This window comes from Choloepus didactylus, chromosome 1 (genome assembly GCF_015220235.1).
Source record: "Choloepus didactylus isolate mChoDid1 chromosome 1, mChoDid1.pri, whole genome shotgun sequence".
NCBI classification, from domain to species: domain Eukaryota; kingdom Metazoa; phylum Chordata; class Mammalia; order Pilosa; family Megalonychidae; genus Choloepus; species Choloepus didactylus.
The window spans coordinates 185331255-185359196 of NC_051307.1; the positions used below are offsets into that span (position 1 = coordinate 185331255).

At 42.7% G+C, this 27942-nt stretch overlaps 1 protein-coding gene across 1 annotated transcript; it reads left to right on the forward strand.

Moving 5' to 3' along the window:
• Nucleotides 1–233: 233 nt before the first annotated feature.
• LOC119542161 (cartilage associated protein) lies at nucleotides 234–27942 on the forward strand. Its single transcript, XM_037846714.1, has 7 exons — nucleotides 234–755; nucleotides 2747–2896; nucleotides 5314–5485; nucleotides 12216–12344; nucleotides 15628–15773; nucleotides 16779–16862; nucleotides 23726–27942. Exons 1-7 carry the CDS (start codon nucleotides 288–290, stop codon nucleotides 23777–23779), a joined length of 1203 nt encoding a protein of 400 aa, XP_037702642.1. The 5' UTR covers nucleotides 234–287; the 3' UTR covers nucleotides 23780–27942.

The following is a 27942-nucleotide window of genomic DNA, read 5'->3' on the forward strand; positions in this document are numbered from 1 at the left end:
GTTGAAATTGCGCTACTCTACGATCCATTAGGGCCGCGTCGGCTTGCACATCGCCATCTCCAAGCGATAGAACACGGGAGCCCCAAAGCAGACAGCGCACCCTCCCCAGAGGACCCTCCCCGCGTGGGCAGCTGCGTCCGGACCCCCAGCTGAACGGGGAGGGGAGGCCGGACGGGGCGGGCCGGAGGCAGGCGTCTCCGCCTCCCGAGCCTTCGGCCCGTCGCGACGTCCTCCTCCTTCTTTTCCTCCCCGCTCGCTCCCTTTCTTCCTTCCTTCCGCCTGGCACCATGGGGCCGGGGCGCGGGACCGCCGCGGCGCTGTTGGCGCTGCTGTGTGCGGGATGTGCGCTGCGCGCTGGCGCCCAGTACGAGCGCTACAGCTTCCGCAGCTTCCCGCGGGACGAGCTAATGCCGCTGGAGTCGGCGTACCGGCACGCGCTGGACCAATACAGCGGCGAGCACTGGGCGGAGAGCGTGGGCTACCTGGAGATCAGCCTGCGGCTGCACCGACTACTGCGCGACAGCGAGGCCTTCTGCCACCTCAACTGCAGCGTGGCGCCCGAGCCCGAGCCCGCCGCCGGCCTCGCTCGCTACCCGGAGCTGCGTCTGTTCGGGGGCCTGCTGCGCCGCGCCCACTGCCTCAAGCGCTGCAAGCAAGGCCTGCCTGCTTTCCGCCAGTCGCAGCCCAGCCGCGACGTACTGGCCGACTTCCAACGCCGCGAGCCCTACAAGTTCCTGCAGTTCGCCTACTTTAAGGCAAGTCCGCTCCACCCCGCCCCGCCCCGCCTCCCCGCCCCGCCCCGCCTCCCCGCCCCGCCCCGCCTCCCCGCCCCGCCCCGCCTCCCCGCCCCGCCCCGCCTCCCCGCCCCGCCCCGCCCCGCCTCCCCGCCCCGCCCCACCGCCCCGCCCCGCCCCCCGCCTCGCCCCGCCTCCTCGCCGCCCCGCCTCGCCCCTACTCCCCGCCCCCCCGCCTCCTCGCCGCGCTTAGGCCCCGCCCCTAAATTTAGGTCCTACCTCCAGAGGCGGTGTCTGAAACCAGGCCCCTCCTGGTCTGGGCCGGGTTGGAGGCTCCGGCCTTGCCGGAAGTCTGGCCCCGCCCCCTGGCTGACTCCGTGCCAGTTTCCCAGACGGCAAACTCCAAGCCGGCCCCGCCCCTAGGCCCAGGCCCCGCCCTTCTCCTCTGGGCTGAGGTCCACTACTTTTTCTTAACCCGGCTTTCTCCCACCCAGCGCTGCTCACCCCAGCTCCATCAAAGGACACTTGAAAATCCTGCCCCCTTTTCCTCAACTTAAAAAGATGCAAAATTACTTTTCTTGGAGGGTTGTGGTTCTAAGGCCCAGATTACATCAGTTTCCGGCGCCCAACAAGTGCTCTATGAATGTTACCTGTTATTTGCGGGCAGACTCCTCTTTTCTAAACATATCATTAAAATCCCCATTTCTCAAGTGAGTGGTGACTTGAGATAATAGAGCTGAAAGGGACCTGGAAGCCCGCTAGTCCCTTTTTGAGCAGAGGAAATTGAGGCTAGGAAAGGACCGGTAATGTCGGGAGGACACGTTTCCACTTAGAGGAGCAGAACTTATGGACTGTGATTCACCAGTTTGGCGCTCTCTGATGCCTGTCTCATCTAGAATTTAACACAGTTGTCTTCGTCCTTTTTATGGCTGCTTAAATTCTGCCTGTGATTGCTGGCTGAATATAACCACAGACTTGTTCAGAGCCCTTATGTGGGGACCCACAAGGTTTCAGAATGGGCAAAATTCCTTATTTTACTGTTGATAAAGAGACTTTCACTTGGCAGATCTTCGGAGGATTTTGCCGAGAGAGCCCTCTTCATTAAAGCCATTTCTACTTTCTCTGGGTGAAAAATAAAATTATAGGAATATATTGCATTTATTTTAATGGCTACAAAAATAGTTCCATGGCATATCCCAGACTCTGGAGGTAGAATTTTGTTTAAACTTTGCTTTGAGTCTTCGGGCTGCAAGATTGGTGTCTCATATTTCCACTATCTATATGTTGCATTCATATGAGCAATAAAATAAGTCAAAGCTCCAAACAGGAATACCGTACCAATCAGAGTTCCAGCAGAAAAGATGCAGCACAGTCATATTGGGTAGTTTGAGGAATAACAAGGTGGTTATTTACAGAGGTATGTGCAGGGCGTGGGGATAGTACAGGGTGTGGGGATAGCGCAGTGCCCCAGGCCTAGTTACAGTGGGTCAAGACCACTTTTAGGCCAAAATGGTCATGGGACCGTTAGCAATTACTAGAAACTGGAAGGAGAGAGACTATGTGGAAAAGGCCCCCTTGAGAGGAGCTGTGACCTTCAGTTAAGAGACACAGGAGCCCAAGAAGACTGTGCTGGGAGGGAGCCAGGAGACTAAGCAGCCCAATGTTACTCTCTTCCCTTCCTTCAGTCTCCTATTGGGGCTCCTCATTGGCGAACCCAGTTGAAAGCTGAAGGATACAGGCTAGTCTCCTAGGGCATGGAGCAGGTTGGAGATGGTGGAGAGTGGATAAGAAAGAGCACACAGAGGCCATCTGAACAGTCCCCTTCAGGGAATAAATGCTTGCCTAGAGTGGCAGGGCCAGGCTGTGATGGGCCCTGGACATCACTGTACCCCTAGCTGGAAACATTGTGAATGGGAGCAAAGTTACTGAAGGACTGAACACATATTCTTGTTTTGCAAAAATCACTGCTCAGCATCCATTGAGTAGCTTTTATCTTTCTTCTTTGAATTTAGGCAAATAATCTTCCAAAAGCCATCGCAGCTGCACACACGTTTCTACTGAAGCATCCTGATGATGAAATGATGAAGAGGAACATGGCATATTACAAGAGCTTGCCTGGCGCGGAGGACTACATTAAAGACTTGGAAACCAAGTCATATGAGGTATGTTTGGATTTTTACACAGCGATTAGTTACAATGTGAATTATTAAAAAAGTATGTCTCAGTTAACAGCTATAGGCATCTAAGAACCTCTAGTGATTTTGATGACATTTTATGAATAGTATAACAGTAAAAATGATGGTGTTTTTAAAACAAAGTTGATCCATTTAAGAATGAGTTTTTACGTTCCCTGATGATTTTAAAGCCAGCTTTCCTTTAAATACTACATTTTAGAAATATGTTCATTTGATTGTTCAGTTTTAAGGTGGTGGAGTAAATACATGTCTTGGAAATAATCCAAAAATGACCAGGAATGCAAGAAACAGAAACAAAAATTTCCATCTTTTGATGAAAGTAGGAGGAGACATTTGTAACTTCAAGTGACAACATATATTATACCTATTAAGGTAAAAAGGGAATAGAGGAGCTAGTGGGACTGACTTTTATAGTAGAGGATCCCAAAACCTATGTATCTGCAGAGGGGAATTCTGATGAGATAAAACAACAACAATAAAGATCTGACCATTATGAGCATTTACTATGGTCAGGCCCTGGGGAGCTCAGGCTCTGGGGCATGGGAACCAAGGAAGGCTGAGGTAGAACAGGGGCTGAAAACAGGGTATGATGTAGTGCAAGGATCCCCAAGGAGCCCTTAGATCCCCAGGCCTGACTAAGTGCTTTCTAAAGCATGATCAGACTGCAAGTTCACTTTTTCACTGGCAGGAACCCTCAAATAGAGTGTACAGACATCTCTTTTCTAGGGGCCCTTTAGTTTTTCAGGAAAGAATTCTCCAGTCTTTTGCAGGACTGGTGGGCTGTCCATGCTTATCTGCTGGTGTCCGAGAGACAACCTGGGGAGAGGGATGGGGGTCTCACAGCTGAGTCAGAAGACTTCACTTCCTTCTCAGTTTTCATCCCCAAGACTCGCTCAGCCTCTGCTATGTCTGACCCCTGACTCCTCAGCCTTTGAGGTAAAGTCTCTGGAATAAACCACCAGTTCCTGGCAAGGGGTGGCTTTGGAAGGTGTGATCTCTTGGGTGGGCAGGTTGGTGCTGAGAGGGAACCTAGGAGTCCAAGAGCTCTGTTTCAGACCTTGAGCCCTGCTTTCAGTTCCATGCCTTGTCCCAGTCTTCCCTAGTCCCTAGTGTTTGCAAGTGCTGAGAAGTATGTAGCTCACTTCCTCTTTGGACCCGCATCTGCAATAATTTGACTTTCTGTCTTTCCAGAAGATGTTGAAATCTCTTGTCTGCTGCTTTCTCCTCCCATTCCCCCATAAAGAGTTTATGCCTTTTTTCTTTCTTCACTGTTGTTTTCATAGGCTTTGGGGGAGCAGAGCTGAACACACGTGGTCAGTGCACTGAGTTTCACTGGAAGTCAACTAGGCCCTTCTTTCCCTCTTTGGAGCCCTGACAGGTGTGGCTGGGTTGTCCTCTTCTGCTTGGTTTCCTTCTTGCTGCTGCCGTGCTGCCTCTTCTGCAAAGCCAGCTGCTTGGAGTTGCTGCTCATTTGCCTAGTCTCCAGGCAACGCACTTCCAGTTCTCTGCCTGTCCTGTTTCCAGAGGATGCTGTCTGCCCAGGAGGTTTAGGGAGATCCCCACTCTACCTGATGCCTTTAGCTTGTTAACAGTTTCAGGTCCATGGGGTGACCCTCAGATACCCCATGCTGGAGCCGCTGAAAGGAACTCCAAATGGAGAGTCTCAAGGCCAGCCCTGGCCCCTCCAGGTTAGCAGGTTCCTACATATTTCCAAGATCTCTATTTCTTGTAAGACCAACTGCTTGCTTAGCCCTAGTTATTTCCCTTTTTTCTTATCTAATCAACAAGTAGCATAAATTCTTGAAATTTCCACTGTCTGGCACATGGTTGCCTACCCCAGTAAGTAGTGGTGTATCAGGCACCTATCTTATCCTTGATTTAATTTTTTAAATCAACTTTATTGAGGTATAATTTATTTACAATATATTTACCAATTTTAAATGTACAATTTGATGAGTTTTGACAGATGGGTATAGTCATGTAGTTACCACCATCATCATAATATAGAATATTTTCATCACACACAAAAAAAGTTCCCCCATGTGCCTTTACAGTCAAACTCCTGCTGCACCTCCTGGCTCCTGGCAACCACTAATCTGATTTCTATCACTATGGTTTTGCCTTTTATCTTGTTTCAAGTTTGATTTTATTATCAAGTACCTGCTACTTTTTGAATTAGAACTAAGAAAGAAGTATACCTACTGTAAACAGGATAGAAAAATCTAGATTTAAAGGAAGCCACTACTGGCTCCATATTTAATTATGGGTCGGTGTGGTTTCTTCAGAATGAATGAGAAAGGAGGTTGGCAATGGCACCTTTTGGGAGGACGTGTTGGGCTCCCATCATGTCCAGGAATAAGCTTCACTGTCTTTTTACTTTTCAGACTCTGTTCATCCGAGCAGTGCGGGCTTACAATGGTGAGAACTGGAGAACGTCCATCACAGACATGGAGCTGGCCCTTCCTGACTTCTTCAAAGCCTTCTATGAGTGCCTTGCAGCCTGCGAGGGCTCCAGGGAGATCAAGGACTTCAAGGATTTCTATCTGTCCATAGCAGGTTGGTGGTGGGTTGAATCCTAGAGGTAAACGGGATAGTCACCCTTGTAGAATCTGTGCTGGATGTCTGCTGTTTATCTGTATGCCTTCTATGTGACATGAGTGGCCTCTGAGGAACTTTTGATCGTGGATATTAATGGGTAACCAGGGGTAGCCAACACCTACGTAGGCAGGCTTCCTGTGAAACAGCTGAGTATATTGTTCAAGCACAGGTCTGGGGAGGAAGCCTGCTATATCAACCCTGCTCAATTAGATTCCCCACAGGCTTTCAGAAAAATGAAAATGGGCCCAAGAGCAATTCAGTGACTCACATTATTGAGATACTTGTGATTATGGAAATCATGTAGTACACACAAAGATAGAGTAACGGACCCTTATGTAGTCTTCACCAGGTAACTTTTGGAAAAATGTTTTTTTCTGATTATAAAACAATGTGTGCTTATTATGGGAACTTGAGAAAACCCAGAAAGAAGAATGAAGAAAATCCTAAAACACTACCCATAGATAGCCCAGATTTCCCTATGGTCTCTCTTTAGCCTTTAGTGGAGAGGGTCGCTCCAGAAAATGGGAAATCATCGAGAAGAGATTTCTCAAAGTGGAGACAGTGATCCCAGAACTGCACTTTGCAGAATGGGTGTCCTGGGCAAATGAGTTTGGGAATGGACTGCATGCTTTGTGTCCCTCTTGGAAAGTCATTGTGCACTTTAATGGTGAAAATCCTGCTACTTTTGAATCCCGGGGTTTTTACCTTTTTTGTTCATGAATCTCTTTTTCCATACAGTACTATTTTTTCTTCTTTAAAAATGTTTTATTTTGGGAAAATTTCATACATGGACAAAAATAGAAGAATCTAGTGATCCCCCATGTGCCCATGACCCAACTTAGCCCTCGTCAACTCATGGCCACTTCGGCTTCTAATTCCCACCTACTTCCCCCTCCCTCAAGTTAATTTGAAGCAAATCCCAGATGCTACATCATTTTATTTATAGTATTTCCATATATACCTCTAAGAGATAAAGACTCTTTTTTGTTGTTGTTGTTAACATAGCCACCAAACTGTTACATCTGAAAATACTTTATATCATCACCAAATACCCAGTGTCCCAATTATCTAAGAAATGACATATGTACATGTGTGTGCTTTTGGTTTACAGTTTGTTTGAATCAGGATCCATGTAAGGCCCCCACATTGCAACTTGTTGATATCTTTTTTAATACAGTTTTATTGAGATATATTCACACGCCATATGCTCACAGTATCATCATATACATTCATCACTGGGTCAATTTTAGAACATTTTCATTACTCCAGAAAAAGAAATAAAAATAAAAAAGAAAACCCAAAACATCCCATACCCCTTATTCCCCACTATTATTGACCCCTAGTATTGATGTGGTACATTTGTTACTGTTGATAAAAGAATATTATTACTATTAACTATAGTCCATAGTTTGCAACAGGTTGTTTATCTTTTATTAATTTATTTTTTGTTGTTGATACGTTTTAAATTTCTTTTAATCTATAGACAGGTTCTACTCTATATCTCCCCCCCATCCCCCTGGCTGTTTGTTGAAGGACCTGCTTCAATTTGTCCTGTAGAGGTTTCCACACTCTGGGTTTTACTGACTGTTTTCCCATATTCACCTGTCCTCTCTATTTCTTATAAATTGGTAGATGGTTATAGAAGCTTGGTTGGGCTCAGGTTTCATTTCTTTGAGGGAGGGGAAGAGGAGCTAGACTGCTTCATAGTTGGTGCTGAGCTCTTCCATCAGAGACACATGATGTCCCATAGTTCCTCTCTTGGTGATATTGGCAGTTGCTGGTGCTCAAGGCCTGAACCAGCTCCTTTTTTTTTTTTTCCAATTCAGTTTTATTGAGATATATCCACACACTCTACAGTCATCCTCAGTGTACAATCAGTTGTTCACAGTATCACCATATAGTTGTGCATTCATCACCAAAATCAATTTTTGAACATTTTCATTACTCCAAAAAAAATTAAAATGAGAATAAAAATACAAGTAAAGAAGAACATCCAAAGCACCTCATTCCCCCCATTCACTCTATTATTCATTTAATTTTTGTCCCCATTTTTCTACTCATCTGTCCATACACTGGATAAAGGGACTGTGAGCCACAAGGTGTTCACAATCACACAGTCACACTGTGTAAGCTGCATAGTTCTACAGTTGTCTTCAAGAATCAAGGCTCTGGGTTGCAGTTCAACAGTTTCAGGTATTTCTTTCTAGCTATTCCAATATACTAAAAACTAAAAAGGGAAATCTATATAAAGCATAAGAATAACCTCCAGAATGACCTCTCGACTCCATTTGAAATCTCTCAGCCACTGAAACTTTATTTTGTTTCATTTTGCATCCCCCTTTTGGTCAAGAAGATGTTCTCAATCCCATGATGCCAGGTCCAGGCTCATCACCAGGAGTCATGTCCCATGTTGCCAGGGAGAGTTACACCCATGGGAGTCATGACCCATGTAGGGAGGAGAGCAGCGAGTTTACCAGCAGAGTTGGCTAAGAGAGAGAGGCCACATCTGAGCAAAAGAGTGAACCAGCTCCTTTTAATCAGTGTTCTTCTGCTGGTGAAGGGTTGTTCTCCCCGCCTCCCTTCATGCCTGCAGCATGGGGCAACACTCCTTATCCTCAGAACAGAGGGAGGGATGTGAAAAGGGTGCTGGCTTGGAGCTGTAGTGTTATTTTCTCTCTCTGTCTCCCCCCAACCCCATCTGTCTTCCCTAAATATATTCTTTGATAACTTAATCTCTTTGTGGCCCTCCTTTTTTTTTTTTTTTTTTTTTTTTTAAACTTTTTATTGCAGTAACAGATATAGAGCACAAAATTTCCCATTTTAACCACATCCAATAATAATTATGTTCACAATACTGTACTACTTTATGGGCATCTTTTACCCCTCCTTTTTCATCTCTTCAAACAGAAACTGTTCACCTTTTAAGCTATAATTCCCTTTTCCTACCCTACCCCCTGCCCCTGATATCTTATAAACCACCATCTGTCTCTGTGAAGTTTAGTTCTTCTAGGTGCAGTGTTTTGACTAAAGATTAAAAATAGTCATTAGAAAAGGTAACATTTATTAAACTCTTACTAGGTGCCATGCCTTGTTCTATGCTATTTTCGAGTATTATCTCACTGTTGCAACTCTATGAAGGAGGTACTGGCATTATCTCTCAATCACAGTTGAGAGAGCTGAGGTGGAGAGGTTAAATAGTGTGCTTAAGGTCTGTGGGTAGTAAGTGAGGAGTTGGGATTTGATCCCAGGTGTTCTGACTACATGCATCTTCCCTCAAGTGCCTTACCTGGTTGGGTACATTCTACTTAATCTCGAATTTTATTTTATTTTTGAATAGGTAATAAAAGCACATAGTATAAAAGTTGAAAGGCACAAAAGGATGTAGTGTGAAAAAATAAGTCTTCTGTATTGGTCATAGTCCTGACTGGAAAAAGATGATAGATACCAATCAGGATAGTTCAAGAAGGATTTATTTACCAAGAGCTTATTTACAGAACTGTGAGTGTAGGAGAACCCCAGGGGCTAGTGCCTTCCCCAGGGCTACCTGAGCTGAGCTGCTGTCGTTTTAGGCTAAAGGGGAGGGAGGAGTATAGGCAGCTGGGAGAGAGTCTCCTAAAGGCTGCCTCCTTGAGAGAAGCTGTGGCTTCTGGATGAAGTGATGTGGTCAGCCCCAGGCAATCTCACTGTGGGGCATCCAGAGTAGTAAATAGCCTGACCTCATGCATAGTATGTTGGTTAAGTTTGAATTGGAAATAGCGATAAGACTTCATCAATCACATATTTATAATTTAGTTCTTGGTGATTGTCCTAGTTTGCCAGGCTGCTATGACAAATACCACACAATGGGTTGGCTTAAACAGCAGGAATGTATTGGCTCATGGTTTTGAGGCTAGGAGAAGTCCAAAATCAAGATATCACCAAGGCTTGCTTTCTCCTGGAGTCTGCAGTGCTCTGGTGCTGGCTGCCAGCAGTGCTTGGGGTTCCTTGGCTGTTTCTCTGCCTCCCATCACATGGTGATGCTGCAATGGATAATGTTAGACTTTTTTTTTTTTTTAAGTATAAAGGTATATTTTCAAAAGTTGACAGCTAGAAGTGGGATTGATAGTTGAAATAGTAAATGCATCTGTAAATTATTTAATATTTTAAGGTACCATTTTATATTCCCAGCAATGTATTAGAGTGCCTCTTCCTCCACAATCTTGCTAAAGCATGCTCCACCATTCTGTAGTCTTTTCATTCTAGCTGCATGAAGGGAGAAAAAGGAGGCAGTCAAGGACCATTTGCAGGGTTTTAGGGACCAGCCCTGGAAGTGGCATTCATCAGTTGTTATAACTACATTTCATTGACCACAAACTGTCATATGGCACCTATCTAACTGCAAGGAAGGCTGAGAAATGTAGTCTTTGACATTGTTATATTTATGTCCATCTTACTCTTTTTTGTTGTTGTTGTTGTTACTGTGTGTGGGTGTGTGTGTGTGTGTTTTTTTAATCTTCATTTTATTGAGATATAGTCACATACCACGCAGTCATACAAAACAAATCGTACATTCTGTTGTTCACAGTACCATTACATAGTTGTACATTAATCACCTAAATCAATCCCTGACACCTTCATTAGCACACACACAAAAATAACAAGAATAATAATTAAAGTGAAAAAGAGCAATTAAAGTAAAAAAGAACACTGGGTACCTTTGTCTGTTTGTTTGTTTCCTTCCCCTATTTTTCTACTCATCCATCCGTAAACTATACAAAGTGGAGTGTGGTCCTTATGGCTTTCCCAATCCCATTGTCACCCCTCATAAGCTACATTTTTATACAATTGTCTTCGAGATTCATGGGTTCTGGGTTGTAGTTTGATAGTTTCAGGTATCCACCACCAGCTACCCCAATTCTTTAGAACCTAAAAAGGGTTGTCTAAATTGTGCATAAGAGTGCCCACCAGAGTGACCTCTCGGCTCCTTTTGGAATCTCTCTGCCACTGAAGCTTATTTCATTTCCTTTCACATCCCCCTTTTGGTCAAGAAGATGTTCTCCGTCCCACGATGCCAGGTCTACATTCCTCCCCGGGAGTCATATTCCACGTTGCCAGGGAGATTCACTCCCCTGGGTGTCTGATCCCACATAGGGGGGAGGGCAGTGATTTCACCTTTCAAGTTGGCTTAGCCAGAGAGAGAGGGCCACATCTGAGCAACAAAGAGGCATTCGGGAGGAGGCTCTTAGGCACAATTATAGGGAGGCCTAGCCTCTCCTTTGCAGCAACATTGCAAATGTAATTTTAGTTTACTTCCATTCCCTTTCTTGTTTTTTTTTTCCTTGTTTTTTTTTTAACTTTTTTTAAATCAACTGTATGAAAAATAAAAAAATAAAAAATAATAATTAAAAAAAAACATACAATAAAAGAACATTTCAAAGAGACTGTAACAAGGGAGTAAGAAAAAGACAACTAACCTAAGATAACTACTTTACTTCCAACATGTTCCTACTCTACCCCAAGAAAGTTACCTAATATAGCAACACTTCTGTGAACTTGTTCCTACTATATCCATCAGAAATTAACAGACCATAGTCATTCCTGGGCATTCCCAGAACGTTAAATTTACCCATGATAGCTTATCTATTCTTCTTGGATTATTGTTCCCCCTTCCTTAATTGCTCTCTATTGCTAGTTCCCCTACATTCTACATTATAAACCATTTGTTTTACATTTTTCAAAGTTCACATTAGTGGTAGCATATAATATTTCTCTTTTTGTGCCTGGCTTATTTCGCTCAGCATTATGTCTTCAAGGTTCATCCATGTTGTCATATGTTTCATGAGATAGTTCCTTCTTACTGCCATGTACTATTCTGGGTGTGTGTTTTAATTTTTATTATGGTAACATATTACAACATAACATTTCCCATTTTATCATTTTCAAGTATACAATTTGATGGCATTAATTACATTCATAATGTTGTGCTGCTGTCACCATCATCCATTACCAAAACTTTTCCGTCATTTCAAACAGAAACTCTGTGTCCCTTAAGCATTACTCCCCATTCATCTTATTCTTTTCTAAAGGTTAAATAGATTCTATTGTCTGTATGTACTATAATTTATTAGTCATCATCCTATTCATTGGCATTTAGTTTATTTGTTTCCTATTACAGACAGTGCTTATGTGTGCCCATGTCTAAAGAAAATTTCCTCGAATTGGACTGCTAGTTCATATGTGTATTTTAGCCTTTGATAAATTTTGCCAAATTGCTCTCTAAAAAGTTTATTCCTGGTTTGCTTCCACCAATAATGTATGAGAGTGCAAGTTTCACCATTCTTTCCCTATTCCTGAGTGTTACTGAATTTTAAAATTTTTACCCGTATAACAGTTTAATTTATTTTAGGGGAGATTGTATTTCTTTAATTACAAATGAGGTTTAGCATCTTTTCACAATGCTTGTTATCCATTTCATGATTTCTGTTAACATCCTTTGGTCGTTTTTATATCGGGCTGTTTGTCTTTTTCTTACTGTTTATCTTCTTGTCTTTTTTATTGATTTCAAGGAGCTTTTTGTGTATTAAAGTCATTAGCCCTTTATCATAAGTGTTGCAAATATTTTTCTTTTACCTTTACTTACTTATTTGTACCAGAAGTAGCATATTAAATGATAATGCACTGCTCTGAAAATTTGTATGTGTTCTTTCAGATCATTATGTAGAAGTCCTGGAGTGCAAACTACAGTGCGAAGAAAACCTCACCCCAGTTATAGGAGGCTATCCTGTTGAGAAATTTGTGGCCACCATGTATCATTATTTGCAGTTTGCTTATTATAAGTGTAAGTAATCATCCTCTGTGAGATCTTGGGCAAGGTACTTAATCCTTCTAAGTATTTTCTCCAGCTGTAAAATAGGAGCAATATTTCAGGTCTGCTGGGAGCTTCATCCAGGTCACACCGAGAGTTGTGGTGCCCTGCCTTGGGTGAAAAGGCAGCCTGACATAGTGATTCAGGGCGCAGCCAGACTGCCTGAGTTGGAATTCCTGCTTTGTCACTTATAATTTCTCCGTGCCTCAGTTTCCTCACCTGTAAAGTAAGATAGTAGTACTAACCTCATGGGATTAATAGATGTGAAATGCTTAGGATATTCACACACTGGCACATAGCAACCTGTATATATATATATATGTTTGCTTTTTAAAAAATCATTATTTCCCCTTTTCCCCATCATTGACTTTACTTTTCAGACTAAGAGTTTCATTCCAGTTGGTCTTCCCTCGAGCTGAACAGAACATTCCAAGTGGAGAGAGAGCAGTGAATGTGGGAGAAAGGGTAGTTTAAAGTAAGACTTCAGAGCCTGTCTCTTCTGGCTTTTCTTTTTCTCCTAGTAAGCGACTTTGCTGAGTGCCTCTTATTTGAGCCACATGTACCTTGACAGTTTAGTTACAAGCTGAGAACCCTGATGGGGTTTCCAGAGAAACTGAACCAATAGGGTATATATTAAGAGATTTATTTTAAGGAATTGGCTCATGCAGTTGTAGGGTTGCAAGTCCAGAGTCTGTAGGGCAGGCTGGCAGACTGGCAACTTGGCTGGAGTTGATGGTGTGGTCTTGAGGCAGAATTTCTTCTTCCCTGGAAACCTCAGTTTTTGTTCCTAAAGCCTTCAACTGATTGGATGAAGCCCATCCTCATTATCAAGGTAATCACCTTTACTTAAAGTCAACTGATTGTAGAGGTTAATCACATCTACAAAATACCTTCACAGCAACATCTAGACTAGTGTTGAACCAAATAACTGGGTGCACAGCCTAGCCAAGTTGACACAAAAAATTAACCACCATGTAAACAGGGGAGGATTTATTGAGGATGATTGCAGCAGAGACTACTCTGCACTAATGAAGAAATGCCTGGATCCAGTGGTAGCAGATTTCTGGTAGATGCCTCTGGGTCACCCAGGGCTTCCCTGGGAAGAGTGAGAGGTCACCTTGGCTCCCGTAAGCCCTCCTTTCCCACTGCAGTCATTTTGTTCTTTGTTGTTTTCCCTCTTCCGGCAACAGTAGCCTACCCTTTTATCCCACCTCCCTGTCCAAGGCTAATTGTGTATGTGTGTGTGTGTGTGTGTGTGTGTGTGTGTGTGTGTGTATTTTGTTATATATGTTTTAGTTTCCTCAGCTGCTCAAAGCAAATACCATGAAAGGCATCGGGTTTAAACAATGAGAATTTCTATGCTCATGGTTTTGAGGCTGGAAAGATATTCAAATCAAAGCATCATCAAGTCATCTCAAGGTGATGCTTTCTTCCCTGAGATTGGCTGCTGGCCATCCTTGGCTCCTCTGCCAAGGTGGTATCTGCTGGTCTCTCCCTTCTCTTCTAGGTTTTGCTGATTTCAGCTTCTTGCTTCCATGGCTTTCTCTCTCTCTGTCTGAATTTCATTCTCTTATAAAGGTCTCCAATAATAGGATTATACCCATCCTGATTGAGGTGGGTGGTACCTTAACTGAGGTAGCCTCATCAAAAGATCCTACTTACAATTGGCTCATACTACAGGAACGGATTAGATGTAAGAACATGTTTTTCTCGGGTACATACAGCTCCAAACCATCATAATATATTTTGAAAAAAATTTTTTTTCTTACTACTCATCAAGATTGTTTTCCTGGGAAGACTTTGATAAGTCTTCGTGGTTAAAGTAACTTACCTTCTCAATAGTGAACCTGATCTTAGGGCAACTTGAACTTCATCTGAAGATGCAATGGAAAGCCTTGTTTTCCTGGTTGGAACATATTCAGAGTCAGCAGAAGGTGAGGTATGTTTTAAACAGGTGTCCTTTCCAGAAGTCCCCCTGCACTGAGGGCAGGAATGAGGTTTTATTTTCCATTGTAACCCTGGCACCAGCTGTTTGAGAAAGAATTCTTGAGCGTAGGGGAGAAAAGGCTAATTCTATATGATCTATGAACGTGTTTTCATCTGGCAACCCACTGGCCCATCTGTATTGCTCCTGGTGATCATACCCAGGTTCACACAGCCTGTGCTCTGAAAATAGCCCTGTGCTTCAGAAACCATTGCAAAGACTTATAAAACACTGGCAGACCAAAACTCCTCGCTTTGTTTACTGCTTCCCAGGAAATCTTTGCTTTCTGGGTCTGTTGGGAAACAGTATAAGTAACACATACTTCCTGCAAATCTTGCCTATTTTGAAATTTTTCTAGATTTCCCACCCCACTAAATTTCTTGAGGGCAGGAATTGTTTCTTGTTTACATTTGAACCCTTGTGAATAGTGAGTGCTCATAAGCGCAGGTTTTAAAAGTTGTCATTATAGGAAACAGCCACTGGGTGGCATGATTTAGTCGTACACAAGCTTGGGTTACTCCTGCCAACCAGAGCTTCAGCAAAGTTAGCGTTCTGGGTTGTAAATTGGAGAGGAATAGGCCAGAGCAAATGCCCAGCGCTTTTATCTCATTACCTTTTCCCCACTGTTCTTCCCCCATCCCCAAGACAATTTCCCACACCCCACCCCGCAAAATCCCTATGTTGAAGGTTCTGGGTTGTAGGTGGACCACACTAGGTAGAGAGGCTGGAGGTGGGAACCCCAGTTCCCAGGAGATGTCAAGATCAGGTAACTTTCCAAATCTCTTCCGGCCCAGAAGGTCCAGCGTTCTTCAGTTTTCCAGGCCTGGTTTAAGCTGTAGGGAGGCCACCTGGATCTGGAGACTGTGGTCCCCAGACCCAAGCACTCAGGTCAGCTGTAGGTCCCTAATGGGAAGCACGTTCTCCCCAGCTCCCTGGAGGGACCTCAGCCCCTAGCCAGGCCAGGCCTTGGGACCCAGCCTCCATAGGCTCCAGGGGCGTGAGATCGTCCCAGGTCCCCGGAGCCTGAGGCGACATAGGCACTTCTGCAAACACATTTGCCTGATGTGGACCTTCCATATTTCTCAAGTGGCCTCCAGTCTGTGATTTCCCAGGCAGAACTGATGCTGGTGGGAGGCTTCCCGAAGGAGGGACCGCCCTCTCAAGACTTGTTCATGAACTTTTTCTTTAGGAAGCTGTGCTTCGGGACAAGGGGGCTGGAGAGAGGGATGGTGGCTGGTTTGCTGACTTCCCTGTTCCTCCTTCTCTCCCCAGTGAATGACCTGAAGAATGCAGCCCCCTGCGCAGTCAGCTACCTGCTCTTTGACCCGGATGACAAGGTCATGAAGCAGAACCTGGTGTATTACCAGTACCACAGGGACAAGTGGGGCCTCTTGGATGAGCACTTCCAGCCCAGGCCAGTAAGTACCAGGAGCTGGTGCTTTTCCTTTCTTCTGCTTCATTCTCAAGCTCAGGAGACTACTTTGCACCTTAAGGGAATGGGTTATTTCAGAAATGAAGGGAAACTCATTTATGAAATGAAAACTCATTTTGTTTTTCTGAAATGTATGTGTGTATGTGTGTGGTCTTTAAAAAAAACCAATTTACTACTTTATTCTGATTTTTAAATCAATAGAACTCTAAAAATTCCAAACATTACAGAAATATTTCACTTAGAAAGTGAAATTTCCTCATAATCCCACCCTTTCTTACCCTCTACCTTATATACAGCGTGCATTTTTAAAATTTTTACAAAAATGGGATTATAATCTATACACTGTTTTGGAACTTGCTTTTGTTTTTCTAACAATTCTTCGTGAATATTCCTCATATTATATCTCTATACTTACTTCAATTTCTTCTTTAACTGTTCCATGGTATGCTTTTTCATGGATATGCCGTCATTTAATCAGTCTAACCTTGATGGACAAATTCACATTTGCATCTGGTGTTAGGGAACACCATTAATTATATATATATTACTTTCAAAGGGTCTTTTTCAATTGATCTTTGCCTTTAACGTGTATTTTCATTGGGCTTTCTATATGACGTTGCCACACATGCGTCTTCCTATATGTCCTACCCCCCTGTGAAAACACACACACACACAAACACACACAGATACACATACACATACCCTCTCTCACACACTACACATATTCACTTGGAGTTGGCCACTCTGGTGTTTTAAATGGAGCTATAACTCATATATCATAAAAGTCACCTTTTTAAAGTGTACAAATTCAGTGATTTTTAGTATACTAACAGAATTGTACAACCTTCACCACTATCTAATTTTAGAACATTTTCATCACCTCAGAAAGAAACCCTGTCCCCATTAGCAATCACTCCCTGCTCTCCCTTTCCCCCAGCGCTAACACTGAGAGGTTGGTTGTATAAACTGTTCTCTGTTTGCATCTGAACAGGAAGCAGTTCAGTTCTTCAACGTGACCACCCTCCAGAAGGAGCTATATGACTTTGCTAAGGAAAATATAATGGACGATGATGAGGTAAGCTTTCATGTATAACACACATCTGGCTAAGAGAAAATATTACTCACATATTCACTAAAATCACTGGAAGGCTGAGTTGTCCCTGAAAATAAGAAACAGAAGGGGACCTTTAGAAATATGACTTATGTGGGTGTTTAAATGAAAGGCAGAATGCTGGCATGCAAAAGGACAGCTTTCTAGGAAACCTAGGCCATTTCCTGATGGGAGTATGGAGCGGTGTTCCAGGAATCCAGGAATCTATCCCAGTAGTCATCCAACTTTATAAAAACAGAGCGAATTTGTAATTGCTCAGCCTTTTGAGATACTTGAGAAATCCCCACCCTCAATTTTTATATCAGGCTATTGTCTTTTTTTGTGAATTAGGTCCTTGCCCTAAGTCATTTTATTATTCTCTAGAGTTGCTTGAAATTCCTGATCGTCACTCAGTTGACTTTACTTGAAAAAGAGACTGAGCTGATTGTGGGGTCATCATTTTTCAGTGGGGCAACCTAGTCATGGAAAACCCATCTTCAGGGTAGTATTTAGAGAGATGTGTTTGGAGCAAAGCAATACGTGCTTTCTAAGTAAGATGGGGACTTGCCGGATGTTGGAACTGGTAAAGGGTTGTGAGCTTGTTTGAGTCTGACCCCTCACTTTGTAGCTGAGGAGCTTGGGGGACAGAAGAGTTCTGCGTTCTGCCAGGCAAGAAGCCAGAGGCCCTGGGCCTCCAGGTCTGCTCTTTCCACTGCCCCAGTTTCAGGTGAAGTATCTGGAAATGAGACGTCATCACGGAGCTTGTTTCTGTGCAGGAATCTGCATGGGATGGACCCAGCACCAGGCATTCGTTTAACTTCTTTCGGTCTCAGTTTTTTACCTATGAAATGGAAATAATGGTACTGTCTTCCCAAGGTTGTGGGAATGAAACACCATGTTGCATGTGGGAGCGCTTTTATAACTCAGAAACGGATACACTGGCCTTGTGTCTTGAGTTGGGTTCTCTCAAAGCAGAGCCTTAGGTGGGAACACAGGGATGCTGGGGAGTCATTCCCCAAAGGAAGGAACTTGGGCTAGATACAAACAAGGCCGGCCACTATGGCTTGGAAACTGCAGAAAATTATATTTTTAAAAAGGGGAGGGTTCACTTTTCAATATCTAAAAGGCAACTTATATTCATTTTGATATATATCCTTTTAGTTTTGTTTTTTTTTTACGGTTTTTCAGTATATATTCATTATAAATGCAACTGTAGTTACAGATCATGGATTTTCTACTTAACATTGTAATATGAGTGGTTTCCCTTTTTATTTATTTTCTATAAGCATTTTGTTGAGATATTATTCACATACCATAAAATTCACCTTTTAAAAATGTGCATTTCAGTGGTTTTTAGTATAGTCAGAGAGCTGTACAACCATCACCACTGTCTAATTTGAGAACATTTTCATCACCCATTAGCAGTCACTCCCCACTCCTTTCCCCCCAACCAGCCCCTGGCAACCACTTATCTACTTTCTCTCTCTATGGATTTCCCTATTCTGGACATTTTGTATAAGTGAAATCATATAATATGTGGGCTGTTGTGACTGATTTCTTTTGTTTAGAATAATCTTTAGATTCATCCATGTAACATGTGGCAGTACTTCATTCCTTTTTATTGCTGAATAATATTCCATTATATGTATAGCCACATTTTGTTTATCTATTCATTAGTTGATAGACATTTGGATTGTTTCTCCTTTTTGGGTATTAGGAATAATGCTGCTATGAATAGCCGTGTTTTGACATATGTTTTCTGATATCTTGGGTATATACTTAGTCATATGGTTTTCTAATGGGCCGTACCATTTACCCTCCCACCAGCACTGTATGAGGGTTCTGATTTCTCCTCATCATCATCAAGTTTTTTTTTACTGTCTTTTTGACAGTAGTCATCCTAGTGATCATCCTAGTGAGTGTGAAGTAGTATCTCATTGTGGATTTGATTTGCATTTCCTGATGGCTAATGATGTTGAGTATTTTTTCATGTGCTTATGGCTATTTGTGTACTTTCTTTGGAGAAATGTCAATTCATATCCTTTGCCAATTTTTAAATTGGGTTGTCTTTTTATTATTAAGTTGTGAGAGTTCTTTTCATAATCTGGGTACAAGTTTCTTATCAGATATATGATCTACAAAAAATTTTCTCCCATTCTGTGGTTATCTTTTCCTTTCTTGATGTTGTCCTTTGAACCCCAAAAGTTTCAATTTTGATGAAGACTAGGTTATCTGTTTTTTCTTTTGTGGCTTTATGCTTTTGGTGTCATATCTGAGAAACCAGTGCCTAATACAGGATTACAAAAATTTATGTCTCTTTTCTTCTAAGACTTTTATAATTTTACCTCTTACATTTAACTCGTTTATCTATTTTGAGTTAATTTTTATATATGGTGTGAAATAGGAGTCCAGCTTGATTCTTTTGCATGTGGATATACAGTTGTCCAGTGCCACTTGTTGAAAAGACTTTCCCCAGTGAATTGTCTTGGCACTCTTGTTGGAAATCTATTGACGGTAAATCTGAGGGTTTCTTTCTGGACCCTCAATTCTAGTCCGCTGATCTATATGTCCCTTACACTGGTGCCACATTGTCTTTATTATTGTGACTTGGTAATAAGTTTTGAAATTGGGAAGCATGCGTCCTCCAACATTGTTGTTCTTTCTCAAGATTATTTTGACTTTTCTGTATCTTTTGCATATCATATGATTTAAAGGATCAGCTTGTCAATTAATGCCAAAAAGGCAGCTGGACAAACAACTCAATTAAAAAATGGGTGCAAAGGATTTAGACAGACATTTCTCCAAAGAAAATATACAAATGGCTAATAAGCACATGAAAAGATGCTCATCATCATTAGTAATTAGGGAAATGCAAATCAATACCACAATGAGATATACACTTCAAGCCCACTAGGATGGCCATAATAATTTTTTTTTAAAAAAGGAAAATAGCAAGTGTTAACAAAGACATGGAGAAATTAGAGCCCTTATAAGTTGCCAGTGGGAATGTAAAATGGTGCAGCCATTGAGAAAACAGTTTGGCAGTTCCTCAAAAAGTTAAACCTAGAATTACCATATGACTGAGCAATTCTACTCCTATGTACAAACCCAAGATAATTGAAAACAGGTGTTCAGATGAAAAGTTATACACGAATGTTCATAACAGCTTTGTTCATAATAGTCTAAAGGTGAAAACACACCCATATGTCTATCAGTACGTGAATGGATAAACAAAATGTGGTATATCCATACAATGGTGTATTATTCATCAGTGAAAAGGAACATGCTGAAATGTGGATGATCCTTGAATCATACATATTGTATGATTTCATTTATATGAAAGTTCAGAATAGGCAGTTTCATAAAGACAGAAAGTAGATTAGTCATTGCCAGGGACTGGATGGTGGGGAAGATGGAGCATGACTGTTTAATGGGTACAGTATTTCCATTTGGGGTGATGAAAAGTTCTGGCATAGATGGTGGTAATGATTGCACAACACTGTGAATATACTTAATGCCATTGAACTGTAGCCTTTAAAATGATTAAAATGGTAAATTTTCAAGAACATATTTTTAAAAGGCAGCTGGGATTTTGATAGGAATTGCACTGAATCTATAGATTAATTTGGGAAGTATTGTCATAAAAACAATATTAAGTCTTCTGATTCATGAACATGGGATGTCTTTCTACTTATTTAGGTCTTCAATTTCTTTCAACATTATTTTCTTAAATTTATTTCTAATTGTTTTATTCTTTTTGATGCTATTATAAATGGAATTATTTTCTTGCTTTCATTTTTTGATTATTCATTATAGTATGTAAAAATACAGTTAAATTTTGTATAATGATCTAGTATCTTGCAACCTTGCTGAACTCATTTATTCATTCTAATAGTCATAGTTTTTTATGGATTCCTAAGGAGTTTCTATAATACAAGATATACATACAAAATATATATAATTCTCTAAGTAGAGTTGGTTTTACTTCTTTCTTTCCAATCTGAATGTCTTCTTTCCTTTTTTCTTTTTTTTAAAGCTATTTTATTGAGATGTAGTCACATACCATACAATCTATCCGAAGTGTGCAATCCTTTTATTTCTTTTTCTTGCCTACTGGCCTTCACTAAAACCTGCTGTTTTATATTTTTGTTGAATAGAAGTGGTGAGAGTGGACATCCCTGTCTTGTTCCTGATCTTAGAAGGAAAGCTTTCAGTTTTTCACCATTAAATGATGTTAGCTAAGGGTTTTTGTAGAGACACTTTTATCAGGTTAAGGAAATTCCTTTCTAATCCTTGTTTGTTGAAACAAACAAGGAAAGGGTATTGGATTTGTCAAATGCTTTTTCTGCATCTACTGGAATGAATATGTGGTTTTCTGTTTCCCTTGTTAGTGTTCTTTGTAAGCATGACTTTTTAATGACTGAGTAATATTCCATGCATTGGAATGTTTTTAAAAAAATAAAGCTCTTAAATATAGTCATTTAGGTTGCTTCCAAGTTATTGCTTTTATGAATAACACAGCTGTGATTAAATATTTTCCCCCTTCTCTGATAATTCCCTTAAGATACATTCCCAGAGGTGTTATGCCTGGGTCTAAGGCTATGAAAAATTTTCTAGTATTTATGAAGGTTTGGTGTATAAGAACAATATTCATAGAAAAAAATCATAAATACTAGAACCAGAACTTTCATGAGATTCAGTAAAGCTTTCTTATGCCACAGATGGAAAAAACAAAACTGGAAAGGTAGAGACTTGCTCCAAGTCACACAGCTATTTAGTAATCATCCAGTGAAACACTCCAGTCGTGTTCCAGCCTTTAAAATTCCAAGGATTCTTGGATTTGGCACTTTCAAGTTATCAGGACTCCACTGAAAATCTTGGAAAAGTTAGTTCATTAAATGAAGCTTTAGAACTGTGAAAGAATTAATCCATCTCTAAAGAATGAGTTATTTTCTTATAACAAATATCAAATTATGGCAAGTAATAATTTCAAATGAAAATATAACCTTAGTTTAAACAAGAAAATCCTTAATTTTTTAAATTCTTCAAAGGATATAATACCGCTTTGAAACAAAACATCAAAATAATTTGCCTACTGCCATTTGGGGCATTGTTCTTTATTGTCTTTGTGGGCTTGAAATGTAAGAGCTCCTGGAAGTTTGCACACTGATAAAAAATTTTGCAGAGGTCTGTTACAGTTTCAGAAACTTTATATGAAATAGATGCTTTAAGTTTCAGGTTCTGATGACTGTTTGCTTTGGGGAGATCTAAAAGAAATCGAATGTAATTTCTTGGAGTGGTTTATTGAGGAAAGACCCTCAGGTAGGAAAGGAAGTGAGGGGCTGGGGAAGGAGTTAAGCAAATATATGGTCTCAGCTGGAGTTGAGCTCAGCCTGATCCCATAGGGTGCTCCAGAGCATGACTTGGACCTCAGTATTGTTCCCACCTTTTGTTGCCCACCTTATTGGTCTGTCATTAGTTGTTGGCTGCTGGAAGGGTTGGAATGTAACTTTCCTGATGAGGCTATTCCTTTTGGCCAAGGACAATTATCAGGGCAGCTCTCAGCCATTTACAACCCTAAAGGAGTTCTGGGCAAGACCCCAACAGCATCCACTACAACAGGTCACATGGGGGAATGTGTTTCATCTGTATTGACTTTTGCACTTAATGTTTTTAGTGAGCTGTAAGCTCACTAAAAAATACTATCATCTACGTGACAGCAGGCACACAGCAGGAAACAGTAAAACTCTGGGAACAGATGTCATGGTTATACATGTAATCCCACATGATATTTTCTTCTTGGGGTCCAGAAAGCAACTGAAGGACCCTGTTTTTGTAAGCAGTGGTCTTCTACTCCCATAACTTTAGTTTCTAATCTCAAGCATGACAGGTAGAGGTATTTAATGAAAATACTAAGACTCCCCTTTGCATCTCATGTGCTTTTTAGATTTTCTAACTGCTCCCAAATGCAAAGAGGTTTCATGGATCTCTGTGTTAAGTATCAAAAGGAGTGACTAGGCTCTTGGCCTGGGATGGTGACCTGTGTGAGGGAGGCCTAACTTCAGCAGGGCCTGGTCACCATTGCTGGGGCTGGCCTGTGCTGACCTCAAGGGAGGGAGGTGACCTTGGTGATTCGCTCATTCCCTGCAGTCAAGGAAATAGCTATCAACAGCTGGAGGCCCTGCTGGGCTTTGGGAGAGAAATCAACACAGAGAAAGAAATTAGGAAGTGTGCTGGGCTCCTATGGGTTGAGACCCTCAAGGCTGATTGCAGAAGGGAGAAGGTGGGCTCCTGGTACTGACTGTGGGCAAATGGGTTCCACTGTCCCCAGAAGTCTCTCTTTTAAATGGAGTGACATGCCAGCAATATACATGTGCACACTCAGTCATTCCTCCTTCAGCACACTAACTGAGCACCTTCTGTGTGCCAGGCTCTGGAGGAAGTGCTGGTCCTTGAAGAGCTCATGGTGTGGTGGTTGAGCAGAAAGGGGACAGACAGATGGTGGTCCTATGGGCTGAATGCTAATGGGAGGGGAGAGTGGGGATATGGGAATATGGGGATAGCAGCACCAAAGAAGGGTCATCAAGCAGGGTCTTTCAAAGGATGGCTGGGCTGCTTGCTTCCCTGAAAGTCACAGAGCACTTGATACCAAGACTATATGGAGTAGAAAGCAAGGTCCACTTCTCAGGGAGAAGAAGTCAGGTCCTCTGGGTCCAAGGCCAAGTGAAAAAGGGTTGCTCCAGGCTAAACAGGCAACTGACATTGGCTTCTCAGAAACAATCTCTGCTCACTGTTGCTTTTAATATCAGGTAGCCCACTTAACAGAGGTGTCCTGTTGTCTCTTACAGGGAGAGGTTGTGGAATACGTGGATGACCTCTTGGATATGGAGGAGACTGGCTAGTCCACAGCAGCCGAAGGGACTTCCCCTCGACGATCAGGAAACACAAGATTCTTTGCCTTCTTTGTTCTCAGTGGTCCAGGATGTTGATACCTCAAAGGCTTCCTTTCATTCTGTGAAGTGAAAAGAAGCCCCCATCTCTCTTACTTCATTAATGAGGGACTTTCTGCGTGTTTATTCCTGCCTGCCCATCTTCATATCTACTTTCCTCGTGTTCGCACCCACACCTACCTTCCCATCTTCATACTCGCCTTCTACATATTCATACCTGCCTGCCCCATGCTCATACCTGCCTTTCTCGCCATTCTGGTTGGAAGGACAGTCTTCCAAGTGTCACCCCCCACCCCCCCCCCCCAAAAAAAATCAGTATTATTTTAAATAAGAAAAACACTACTAAAAGATGATAGTTGCATAGTTGCAAAGGCCTACTTTGGCCTCTCTGCTCTCCCAGATTTTAGTCTCCCTTTTCCCCATCCCCTGATCCAGGAAAGGTGGTGGAGGACCAGGGCTAAAAGTCTCCAAGCCACAATGGTCTTTTCTTGGTCTGACCTATACTATATCTGGCACCCATTGAAAAATCAGTTGGGTAGACAGTGTGGAGTACACGAGTGGCTTTTCCCTAACACTTTTGCATCTTCCAAGTCTTACAGTGCTTGGTTGATCCCATTTGAAGACAATGCTCAGTTACGTATCTCTGAGTTTTGGAAGAAAGCCAAAGAGTGTCCAGTTTGAGTCATTCTTTCAATAAATATTTATTGAGCACCTACTACATGCTGGGCATTGACCTAGCCCTAGAGATACTTCATGGACCAACAGTCAAAAATCCTTGCCCTCATGGAGCTTATGTTCTATATAGAGAGAGACAACAAATATATAAGAATAAATATGTGCAAGTATCAGATGGTGATAATTGCTGTGGGGAAAAGTAAAGCAGGGAAGGGTTAGGTAAGGAATCCTGGAGATGAGGCTACAGTTGAAAATAGGGCGGTCAGGGAGGGGCTCACCAAGAAGGTGACATTGGAGCAGAGATCTGAGGGAAGCAGGTCTCAGGGAAAAGCATTCGAGGAAGAGGGAACAGCATGTGTAACACCCTAAAGCAAGAGCATGCTTGGCGTGGTCAGAGAGCAGCAGGAGGCCGAGGAGTGGGTGGGCAAGAGGAAAAGTGGAAGGAGATAAGGTTAGACAGGTAGAAGTATATAGGGTGAGGGGAGAAAGCAGATGGCTCAGGGCCTCACCAGCCAGTGTAAAGCCTCTGGCTTCTATTCCAAGTGAGCTGGGAGCCATAGAAAGTTCTGCAGAGGCATGCCTTGACTGACTTACATTTTACAAGGCTCACTCTGGCTGCCATGTTGTGAAGAAGCAGTGATACCAGTTAGGAAGCTATGGCAATGTTCCATGCAAGGGGGATGCTGGCTCAGACCTGGGTGGTAGCAACGAAGGTAGTGAGAAGTGGTCAAATTCTAGGTCTATTTTGCAAGCAGAGCCAATAGGACTTGCTGAGAGAAAGAGAGGCGCTGATGACGATGTCAAGGTTTTCAACCTGAATAACTGAAGCACAGAGTTGCCATTTACTGAAATGGGGAAGATGGGGTTGGGTGAGTAAGTAAGGAATGTGGTGCAAAGTAGGCAGCCTGAGGTTGGGATGTGAGGTTCAGGCTGCAAATAAAATTTGAGAGTTCTCAGGTCAGGTTCCCTAGCAGAGCCTGAGACAGGTAACTAATGCACCTGTTTTAATGTGGGGGCACTCTCAGGAAGAACCTGTGAAAACCTCTATCAATCATTTATGCTCTATGGGACGTCTCTTGGGGGGGGGGTGGAGGTGGGGGTGCCCTTGAAGGCAAGTGTCTTGCTTATCTGAGGATAATTCTCTGGAAGGGGGACAGTTCTGGGCCTTTGGCAGCCAACTACATAGTAGTGGAGTGTAGGGGAGCTGCACAGATAATGGGTACTCTTCTGTGAAGGGGATCTGGGAGGAGAACCACAGTGCCTCCTACAGGAAACATCAGAATCCAAGTGGTACTTTTAGCCAGGAGGCTGGATGGGGTCACCTAGATTGTATGTGTATATTGAGAAGCAAGAGAAAAGGGCCAAGGACAGAACCCTGGGGCTCTTTGGGAAATGAGTAACCAGCCAAAGAGATTGAGAAGGAGCTGCCCTGGAAGTCAGTGAAAACCAGGAGCATGTGGTGTTGCACAAGCCGAGCTTTCTTTATTCCTAGTTCAAGAAGCCACCTACGCAGGAGAATGACACAGTGTTTGGGAGATGAGAGCTGTCCCTCAGTGGCATGGAAAAGAATCAATGTGTTTGATCTTGGGCTACTACTCATGGAGATAGAGTTTGGGTTTTCAATGTAATGATGATTAGTTGGTGGTGGAAAACACATTTTTATTTCTATAGGCTTCCTTATTTACTCCTATCACACTATTCCAACCATTGGGAACTCAGATATGTCCTTTTATTTCTTCTCCTGCACTATCCTGCCTCCCTCAACCCCTTTCTCCTGAGAGAATTTCTCTTTTACTTGCACAAGAATTCCCATCTTGGATCCTGCTTCTGAGAAGAGTACCAGACTTAAGACGATAGCCTACCACTTCTGTTTTTGCTGAATTTGTTCACATCAGCAGAGTCCAAACATCTAGGGGGCTGTGCAGCCAAAGGAGTTAGTGTTATTACTGGCATTTAATGGTTGCACTTGTGTCTATAGTATCCTCCCAATCGGCACCCTCCAGCCCTGCAATGAGTCAGACCCCTGTGACTTCCTGCCGGGGGAGACGGCCTTTGCCCATGGAATGCTGGGCCCTTTCTTTCCTCGTCCTGCCTTCTGCTCCATCCGAGAAGCTTCCTTTTGAAGTCAGTGGGGAAGAGGGTCATAGGGCAAGACCATAAAGTGGAAGGGGACCCAATGAGTGGACGCCCTGTCCCAGGATTCCTGAGTCTGTGTGGACGGTGTACCCAGCAGCTGTTCCCTCACATGGATCCTGGCTGCGATTGTCCTTCCCAGCTGTGTGGGAAGGAGACATCCATGGGGCCCAGGGCTGGGTTGGGTGTTCTGACCCACTGCACCCCTGTGTGCCCTGCAGGGCAGCCATGTAGATGATGTTGCTCCGCAGGCTGGAGGGTGGGTGGAGTCCTTCACTCTGGAGTCAGCCTCTTTCCACTGGGGATTGTAAAGCACCCCCACCTCCACCCTAGCAAGGTCCCCTGAGGAACAGACCCTGGTGACAGTGTGGTCAACACTTTCAGCACTTTGCTTTAATTGAAGAAGGTTGTGGAGCCAAATTACTGAATTTTGATTTCAAACCAAATCAATTAAAAAAAAACAAAAAACACTGCCTCTTCCAAACCTGCCATGCAATACAGCGTGCACGCAGGCTTCTCTCACGTCCTTAGCCCAACACCTCCCTGAGCTCATTTCTTGGAAGAACGTAGAAGATTCCCGGACTGAGACCCCATAGATTCAGCATCGGTCTGGACTGTCTTTTGAAAAACAAAAACACATTTGTAAGCTTTGTGGGAGTTTCCAGGCCCACCCTAAAGTGCCTCTCATCCTCCAAGCCACCAGCATGGAGGCCAGGGGTTGCTGTTTGACAGCCTGCCCCCAGTGGGGGTGTGGGGGTCTCTGTCCAGCTCCATCGCCACTCAGGTAACCCAAGCAGGGACAGCCACCGCGAAGGACCTAATACCCACCGTGGCCACTCTTAATGTTCAGAATTTACTTCCAGTGAAGTAAAAGGCCAAGGGGGAGGTTGGTGTGTACGCATGTGTTTAAAAGTGACTAATTGAGATGTAGCACATACCAACACATTCAACCTACTAAGATGGTTTTGATTTTTGAAAGTTTTACTTCTGGGATCCAGAAGATCACAGGGCTCACTGACCACAAAGGCCACCTTAGGAAATGTATGCTTTTAGGAGTTCTTACTGAAGGAACTTTAAGAGCACAAAAATTTTGTTGAACCAAACTCTGTGGCAAACAAAAAATGATTTGTTAGATTGTCAATGAGAAAAGGTTTATTATGACTGCTGGCGGAATAAACAGTGGTCGGTTTCTGCTAACATTTATGGAAATAATGTTTTTAAGTTTTAAATGTGAGCTGTAAATGTAAGCTACTTCAGTTAAAAAAAAAAAAATTCAATACTTAAACTGTGGGGAAAAGGTGGACTGG